This window comes from Xiphophorus maculatus, chromosome 19 (genome assembly GCF_002775205.1).
Source record: "Xiphophorus maculatus strain JP 163 A chromosome 19, X_maculatus-5.0-male, whole genome shotgun sequence".
Lineage (NCBI taxonomy): Eukaryota > Metazoa > Chordata > Actinopteri > Cyprinodontiformes > Poeciliidae > Xiphophorus > Xiphophorus maculatus.
Genome location: NC_036461.1, coordinates 25,725,650 through 25,735,183, shown reverse-complemented (window position 1 = coordinate 25,735,183; position 9,534 = coordinate 25,725,650). Strand labels below are relative to the sequence as shown.

At 38.9% G+C, this 9,534-nt stretch overlaps 1 protein-coding gene across 1 annotated transcript; it reads left to right on the top strand.

Moving 5' to 3' along the window:
• The first annotated feature begins 420 nt into the window (after positions 1-420).
• mbip (MAP3K12 binding inhibitory protein 1) lies at positions 421-7,901 on the top strand. Its single transcript, XM_005799247.3, has 9 exons — positions 421-551; positions 1,899-2,021; positions 2,693-2,893; positions 3,476-3,572; positions 3,979-4,044; positions 4,332-4,484; positions 4,739-4,836; positions 7,630-7,668; positions 7,756-7,901. Exons 1-9 carry the CDS (start codon positions 432-434, stop codon positions 7,861-7,863), a joined length of 1,005 nt encoding a protein of 334 aa, XP_005799304.1. The 5' UTR covers positions 421-431; the 3' UTR covers positions 7,864-7,901.
• Positions 7,902-9,534: the final 1,633 nt, after the last annotated feature.

Sequence of the window (9,534 nt, the reverse complement as noted above, 5' to 3'; positions counted from 1 at the left end):
CGTTTAGCAGAAACATCATTGAGACTTATGATTACATGCAGTTTAAATAAGCAACAACTTGCAGGATTTACACATATTCTGCACTGGGGAGAGTGAGAATATCCTATTGCTTAAATTTAAAAGTCACCATCCATTTTTACAGTGCAGTTTGCGCAGGGTTTCTGCAAAGAAAATTTTTGAATGCCTTATTTATTACGTCATTGACTTCAATTCATCTCGGCATAAATAAAATACAACGCATGATGCTGTTTATTTCCATTTATCCCCCAAATTACAACTTCGAAAAATCCTTTTATCATGAAGTGTTCGTGCCTTCCCAGCTGCGGAGCTCTGACCGCCGGGGCCATTCAGTGCGTAGTCATCAGTCACGTGACCAGATTCATGGTCTTCCAACCAATCAGCGCGTAGTAGTTTGAGGTCCTTGAACAGCAATGGCGGAAGCAACAAAGCTAAGTGGAAGTGACGCTCCTCCCAAAGAACCTACTGAAATGTCCAGTTACAGGGACTGCGTGGATGTGATGCTGAGGCTCCTTTCAGACTTTGGAAAACAGGTTGGTTAACAAGGTTTAAGTTGAATTCACTCTGAAAATTGGGCCTCTCAGTCTGGGTCGTTAGTTAGCCTCATGCTAATACGTTTAGCAGCCTGACGCTAGCTTCGGCTAGCTCCCCGTTCATTCATTGTTTTGATGCTATTGGACTGTTTGACAGATTTTAATACTTGTAACTCCTTAGATATGCACTAACAATGGTTGCTACTTAAATTGTGTCACTTAGTTTTGCTTTCTTCTTCTTCGACTGACCATTAATAAATGTAGCCTCATGTGCAGTAGAAATACTTGATATTAGTTTTTGAGTGGACAAAATAACGTTACTTAGCACTGAAATCCTGCAACATCTAGCCCGTAAATCTTGTCACTTTCATTTTGAAATATTTACAGTTTTTTATTATTATTAAAACAGATGTAAATTACGAAGAAGTTGTCTCATATATGTTCTCTTACTTTAAATACCCAGTCATATTTTAGTTATGCTTCAGATTAAATTAAATAACCATAACAATGAACAAAGGCACAACCTTTATGGATTAGGTGAAAAATGTGAAATATTTCTAATGTGTAATTCAATATTCACCATTGCGTTGCAAACAAGCTTGTTTATAAAAGGAAATTAACATCAGATAAACAAATTTTTACATTACATTAAAAACATTTTCTTAAACCTTTAGTATTCATTTAGTAAAAATAGGAGAAAACTTTTATTCTACTAATAATATACTGTTGCCAGAGAGACCAGTATTCCTGTCTAGTGAAGTAGAAAGAAAAGGGCCCTCTAACTGTGTATTTACATTTCTTTAGACAGTATTTATCTGTAACTGATTAATGTACAAAATGTTTTGTTATTACTAATAATTTACATTTTTGTATGTTGAATTTTCTTGTCCTTTGTTAAATAGGTTCATTTTAATTAAGTTGCACCAATTAGCCAAACTTTGGAACTGGCTGATTTTTACCTTGAAAATCAGGTAAAATCCAGACAAATTTTATTTGTTCGCTGCATTAAAACGAAGACCTTCCACTATTTTTGTGTTGTAAAAGCATCAACATACTGTTCTGAATTTAATAAAAACTTAAATAAGAGAAATGGGGACGGTCTCCTGAATTCTTTCCTTATTTAGATTAATCAAAACTACTAAATGCTCATCATTTGTGTTTTATGGTCTTTAAAAATAAAACAGAACTGGTCCGAATTGGAATAAGTGAAAATATGAGAATGGTGTCAGCCAGGAAAAGTCAGTACAGTACAGTCCTACAATCGGCATGTTATCATCTCAACTTCAGACCTATTTAAATATTCTGCATTCCTGTGTTAAGTTAAATTTTGGTATCATTTGTTTTCAGATGAAGCTCCAATTAGGAGATACTGCTTTGAGAATAGAAGTCAACCATGGCGCTGTGAATCTGTCATCATCTTCAGAAGCTCTTCTTCACGGCTCTTTGCAGGAGCATATTGCTAAATTACAGGTAAAATGGATGCATGTTTGCTAGTTTATGTAATAGCGTCGGTGGATAAATTGTATCGTTTGACTATCTGGTGGTTGAAAGGGTTTACACAAATGGATTCACTACAAACACACAAAATATTACCAAGTATTTTTGTTGTTGTCCATTTTTTAGTGCAAATAGTTTAGTGCACTTGAAATAAGACAAAACTAACTTACAAGTAACTTTTCAGATATAGTAGCTAGTTTTAAATCAATAATTGTTTAATATTAATAAACAAAAACATTAGTTTCACACGCAGATTATTTCACTTATAACATGGAGACGTATCTTGTTATAAGTGAACTAATCTGCCAGTACAACTAGTACTTTTTAAATTATTATTAAGGAATTATATACTTATAACAAGCTCCAATTTTCTGCTAAAGAAAGTTATTTGTAAGTTAGATTTGTCCTATTTCAAGTGCACCAAGATACTGGCACTAAAACCAGACAAAAAATACTCAGTAGAATTTGGTTTTTGTACTGTTTGAATTGATAACCATTATATGATTATTTGCAATAATGAAGAGCTATTGCAGTCTGTGTCATGGGATGCTTTTCTCTGTATTATAATACAGAAATATCTGGTAATATTTGTAACTCCTATTTATTTCTAAATGGATAGTGTGTTCTCTCTCTGTTACTTGCAGGCTGTTTCAGAAAGCCTGAGGTCGCTCATGGAGTCTGAGGATGTTGCTTCTGTGAAAGAAAGCACGTCGGACAAATCTGTCGCGTCACCCTCGCCCAAGGAGCAGACAGCTGCGTCGTCAGAGCTCCAGCGGCCCGGCTCCGAGGCTGCGGAGAGCAAGACTGATGACGTCATGGTCCAGATCCGAGCCGGAAAGTCAGAGGTTGGTCCGCGTCGACGCCGGATCCGTCAGCTGTTCTGGCGGTGACATTTTGGAGCCCTTCACACTCTTGTCAAGCCAAATGAATAATCATAAGTAATTGCTCCCGAGGATGTGAGCATGACGTGCGGCGAGCGCTCGATGGGGACCTGATAGACCGGGTTTCGACAGAGAATGAGGGGCGCTTTAGTGCTGTGCTGGGGTAGAACAGACCACATTGCTAGAGGGTTTTGAGAGAGGGCCAGGTCCTTGATGGATTATGAAGTGGATGCTCATTACTCTGAGATTGCATGTGGATGAAGGACAAGAGGCGGCATTCTGTTGTGCATTTATTTTGGTAGCCAAGCAAACCATATTCATATTCCAGCATGTAATGATTGAAGCAATCTAACTTTTTTTTTCTTTTTTGCTGCCTGAATTTAATGTCTTTCGCTGCATTTCTCATTCTATGTAATACAAATCACCACATCGCCCTGTTGCACGACATTAACTAGGACAAAAAAAAAAAAAAGAAACATTGCATTCTTCAAACCGATCAGTACCTCATCAATCTATTGTGTCCTATTATCTTTGTTGTGTCTCCAGATTGAGCGGAGAATATCTGCATTTATGGAACGCAAGCAGATGGAGATCAATGAAAACAATGTGCGCGAGTTTTGCAACGTGATCGACTGCAATCAGGGTGAGAACGGAGGAGAGGTTGGGGGTGTGGAGGAGGGAGGAGAGGGATAAAAGGGGCTGGGGAGGGCGGGGGGCTGGGTGGAGAGGGAGCCTGCACACAGATTGCCAATGTTTGGGAGAGAGCTGATTTCCACAGGCGAGAGGTCAGGCTGAACTGCTCCAAGAGGGGGCCTGAAGTAGCTAACACGCTCGGCCTTAAAAATGCAACCCGTTCTGTGCAGAAAAACATGAGACGGGGGGACCTGCTTGAAATTCAAAGCCCGTCTGAGACACCAGTAACACAAAATCACGAGAAGCTGTAGTTCATGTGTGTGATGGATGCTTTTTTTTTTTCTTCTCCCACACAAGACATTTAATTAAAATGAGAAAATCTAAATGCTATTTTTGTGGAATTTTATTTGTTGTAGAAAACAGCTGTGCGAGGACAGATGCAGTCTTTACGCCATACCCGGGTTTTAAAAGCCACGTAAAAGGTAAGAACAGCGGACGATCTGCTGCCGTCACGGAACATCAATACATACATGATTCTACATTAATAACAATGAAAAAGTGAAAGTTAAATCCAACCAGCTGGCTAAACATATCGCTTGCATGCAGAGTGTTGCATGCATGTTTTTTGATTTATGGCAACCTACCAAATATTGCATTCAGTCTGTCGTTTGCAGTGTTGCACGCACTTATATGTGACCACAATCGGGATTGATGTTGTTCGCCTCACTCCTGAGTTACAGCCTTTGTTTATGTTCCTATGGCTGGGCAGTCACACGAGTAGTAAACACTTACGGGCCCCAGACTCGTAGCGCCGGGGGAGATGCTGGGGAGCCTCAGAAGGGGCCAACAACCCGAGACTGTGGAAATGCAGCCATAGAGGAGCGGCTTCAAAACATCGAGGCTCATCTCAAACTCCCATCAGGTGAGAAAACCTTTAAGAAACTTTTGATAATGTGTCAGATTTTGATATAAAATGATGGAGATGCATACAAGTTTAAAAAAGTAAGATGAAAAAAAAAACGTATCTCACATTAAAAGTAAAGAAATGGATAACAGATAGTTTTTTTTTTTACTAATTATTCAAATATATTTCTTGCTCATTTTGCTCATATTTACTCTTATGAAACCCCAAGCATATAAATCTTTGATGTGTTTTACTGTTGTTCTTTTTTCCAGTGGGGCCAGTCCCTTTGAATGTTTACCAGAGGCTGAAGAAGATGGAAGATCGCATCCTAGAGTTAGAAGGACTCTCTCCTGAGTACTTTCAGTCCACTGTGAGTCCTTGGGATGTATCATAGATATAGGAGAGCCTTTTCCAATTAATTTGTACTATTATTACACATACAATAAAGCTATATTGCTGGAGTAGAGCGACGTGAGCTAGTAAATGGATAGAATCTAGTTTTAAAAAAACTATTCTAAAGTTTGCAGAGAAAATAAACATTCAGTAACCATCTGTATCTGTTGCACACAAACGTCAATGCATCTTTTGTGGGAGTTTATATGATTAACTATTTTTATGGATTCCACAAGTATGTCCTACATTGAAGAAAAACCAAAAAAAAAGTTCTGTTTTCACCTTGAGACAAGCCATGTAGGGAGTTGTAAGCAAACATCTAAAATGGAATGGCCCAGTCAAAGTCCAGACCCAAATCCGACTTTGAATCTTGACAATTGCTGCTCATGAATTCTCTCCACCCCGTCCAGACCTTCTATTGACTCAGGGGGGCTGAATATAAACGTCTGACACACACCGTTCTCCGTCTGCTTCAGAATTTGGCTCTACTCTGTGTTGGTCAGTTACATAAAATCCACTCAAACTTGTGGCTGCAAGGTGACAAAATGTGGACAACAAAAGTTTCTAAGAGGGTCTGAATACTTTTTCCGGAGATTTAAATGTCAGAGAACTCTGCTAGTGACCTATTTGCCCACTTAGCTGCACCGTTTAAATCGCAGGCAACACATTCAGATTTACCTTCCAGCATCCACTCAGCTTTCCCAACACTTAACCGTCCTCTTTTCGGAGCCCAGGTGTCTATACCATTTCATGCAATTAGCACAGCTTGTAGTGTCACATCTTGTGTCTGAGCTGAGGGTCTTTGCAATAGATCATCATAGTGTCACTATATATGTGTATATTGCTGCAATTTTCACCTCATTTATTTGAGCCCATTTAGGCCACTTCAGTCTCTGCTATTGTCAAGCGACAGTCATGCGCCTCCTCAGATTTAAATAGTCATTTCACCTCCGAGACACGCTCACTAACCTAAAGTGATGACTCCTTGCACCAACTTTTACTTTATGTCGTCCTTTACCTTGGCTGTGGTAAAGAAAAGCGGAGAGATTCAGCTAACCGCTGTGCTGGACATTTAGATTTGAAACTGACTCGCCTGCATTTCTTTTTGTGTTTGAATGGAAAATGACAGCATATGCTAAAGTAAGCAGGAGCTGAGACTGAGAGTGTGTTGAAAGGAAGCTTTTAAAGAGCATTTTTAAAGGTGTGTGATGGCCAAATTGCTACGTGGAGTACTGGTTTACAATTGGCACAACCAGAAATCTACTTACCGAGAGGAGTTTCTGTGAGACGCTAATGGAGTTTCATCTTTTATGCTTCACTGCTTCAACACATTTCACTACTCAAGTTGTGCTCTGGTGGAATAGAAACAAAAGGCATCTACTTGGGTTGCAGCTACTTGAACATTTAGGCCGGAGCAAGTCCAGTCAACTTTATTTATTCATATGTTAACCATAATCAGTTTTAAGAGGCAATTTTTAGAAAAGTGCAAACAGCAACTATAGATTATCCAAAACAACAAATGCGGAGTATTAAACAAGTGTATAGTTATCGAGAGAAAAATAAATACATTAAATTAGCAAAAACACAATAACATGAAATTTAGGTTTCGTTCCAGAAAACTTTGACTGTGACAGAAAAAAATCAGATTTTGAGTTGATTCTCAGTAGAAGCAGATCTTTACTTGAACCGCCTGAAGGTGCGCCTGGGATTTATTCAGTAAGCGTTAAATCGATATTTTAAAACCAATTTTTTGTTTACATGGACGTACGCTCAGAGCTTTTAGTTTTATTTCATAGCCTAGCATCAACCTTTTCTCTTACATGAAAATGTTTGGTTTGATAATCCAGGAAAAGCAAAATAATCTAACATACTAGAAGTAAAAGCATATAGTCACCTTTCTAAGATAATGGCCTAAGTCATGTTTTGCCACAAGTAAGGGGGGGGAGGTGAAGAGTTTGCCTAAAATATCTTTCGGAAAGAGAAAGGGCTAAGCAATTTTAAAGATGCTGACGGTAGAAAAAGATGAGCTTTTCCTCTGTTTTTAGTCCAGATTCTCAAATGATTTCATATTAAACCTGCGAGAGATCGGCACAGTCCATCAAACTCGAATTGATAAGCTAAAGGAGTCTGTCCAGCGTGTTGGTTGTCTAAGTGTGCTTGAGATGCTGCATGTCTCCTCATACTAGTATTTCTCAGCACAGCATGCCGCTTCTGTGCAAGTGGCGCTCTCCATCTGCTTTTGACTCGCTGCATGTTTGTGTGAGCAGAGCAAGAGATGTCGAGTGTCTTTGAATAAACGAATGAAGATGGGGGTCTTTTATATTCGGAGTCTCCTCCCTCTTCCCTCCTCTTGTTTTTTTCTCTGCTGTAGTTTGGTGTTTAGTGAAAAGCGGCGCACAGTTGGCCCATGATTTTAGGAGCAACATTCTAATACTCGGCATAGAGAAGGCTCCATAAGCAATTCTAAAGGATTTTATAGACGGAGCGACGCAGATGCCAATTTAAAACATATTGCTAGGAGCAGTAGGACCTCTCTTTTTCCACTGTAACCAAGGACGTTTGCAGAATAATACTCCCACGATTTTACTCCTTCTATTGTCAAAATATCCAATAAGGAAAAAATATCCCATGGGAGTAAAGGGTTTCTCATAAATCACATGCTGTGTCTAGTTTTCTTTGTATAAACAACAAGTGACTCAAAGTCTGTAAGTTTTGATTCTGCTCAGAAATTGCACAAATCAACTAGTTTCAATGCTTGCTTGCGTTGCAGAGTCATCTCCACAAGCGGCCTAAGACGTCCACCGCTCAGGTCAGCACTTTTCTGTTTTCTTCTCAGCAACGTTTCATCTCTTGCCGAGCAAATTTCAACCTCTCATTTGTGCCTCATCTCCTTCAGGCCTGCACTCTCACAGAGCTGGATGAGAAGATTAGCGCGGTGAAAGCGGCGCTCCTCAAGAGGGTTTCTGAGTTTGGGCCGGGATACGGGACCGATTGTCCACTCTGATGCATGTCTAAGCACAATAAAACCAGTCAAGAATTCAACATAAGTATTGTGTGCCTTTTTGTCAATGCTCGCCAAGTCATCAGACACAGCAATAACTTTTAAACACACGCTGATCCGAATACAGTTTGTCCTGTTTATTCTTATGGCCTGTTTATTGCTCTATTCTTTTACCCACCATTAGATGCAAATCACAGATATGCAAATGTATAGATTTAGATTCACTTGCAATACATTACAATCAAATAGTTTGATGCTAATTTGAATACATGCTGCTTTATTTAATTATAATAATAATACAACTACAGAAGTTAAGCACATAATTGGAAAATGTTATCTTTCTAAGGAGGCCCAGGTGATGGTAGAGTCATTGACTTTGCAGCAATCGCTCATTTTACAGGTGAAGAATTGCTGACATTTGTGTTGAAGTGAAGTTTTTGCTGGCCCTACACTAGATCCACATACTTTATGCACTTAGTTATGTGCTACCATATATGGTGGTGATGGCTTGTGTTGGGGCTTTTGGGGATTTTTGTATTTCTTTTTTCTTATTCAGGAAAAACAAAGATATGAGCTATGAATTAGGAATACACCGATTTTCAGTCTTGTTGGCTGATCATCGATCTTCAAAGAAATCATGTCTGACAACTTCTAATTTGGCTTTTTTTTTTTTTTTTGTCTCTAAACTTGCTCCAAATATAGCGACAAAGTCACTAAACTGCGTGACTTGTTAAACCGCACGTGCTGAACATAAATGGACAGTGACTGATTTTCAGACCTTTGCAGAAGTGGATAAAATTGGTTTTTCATTCAAGTGTCGCCCGATCATCCAAAATTAAGAAACCTATCGGTACACCTATACTATGAATACAGTTGTCAACTTGAAAGATTTTTTATCATTTAAGTTTTATTTTTCATGATTATGAATTACTGAATTCTGTCAAATGCTAGAATGCACCACTTAAAAAAAAATACAGGAGCACTTTTAGTTGGAGTTTAACATAAAGCCAGATAAACTTCTGGTGTATTGATCAGGTATCACCTCCTTTTGGTGTCTATGAAATTAATTAAAGCTGTACTAGAAGGGCTACAATTGATCAAACCCAAAAGCAGCAATCATTTCATAGGAGGGGGCCACTAGAATATTTCCCTTCTCTTATTTTCTGAAGTTTCACATTTGCCTAGAATCAGTGTCACTACCGTCATCATGAGGCGATAGCTGGTCGTCCTTTGCATTGGTATGTTCTACCAGAGGCCATGGTGTTATTCTCAGCTCTGTTTCAAGAAATGAGAAGCGTTTCAAGAAGACAGGGATGTAACTTTAGGATAGTTGCCTCCTAAAGTCACCAGTGTGACTGGTTCTGACCAAACAATCAGAAAAGGCCCTGAGAGATCCATTGGCGGGAATACTACTGCACCATGTGGAGTTCCTGCAATTAAATGTTGGAGAAATGGTTTGGTCTAGCTGTATCACTGATTTTTTGTGGAATTATCCACCTCCTCTGTAGCTGGATAGTTTTCTTTTCTATCAAACATTGTGGCGTCTTTGACCTCCAAACACATGACACAGTCTGTATCAGTATATTCACTTATTTTGTTATTGAGCTCTGATGCATCATCAAAGGATTTCCCTAATTTTTCTTTGTCTGTAATTGTTCTCTAAATAGATGTTTT

Excerpts from the sequence above, each read along its gene's own strand:
- mbip (XM_005799247.3), top strand. The coding sequence starts at position 432 with ATGGCGGAAGCAACAAAGCTAAGTGGAAGTGACGCTCCTCCCAAAGAA. Across the intron at positions 2,894-3,475 it reads TCCGAGCCGGAAAGTCAGAG|ATTGAGCGGAGAATATCTGC; the intron begins GTTGGTCCGCGT and ends TTGTGTCTCCAG. Across the intron at positions 4,045-4,331 it reads TTTTAAAAGCCACGTAAAAG|TCACACGAGTAGTAAACACT; the intron begins GTAAGAACAGCG and ends ATGGCTGGGCAG.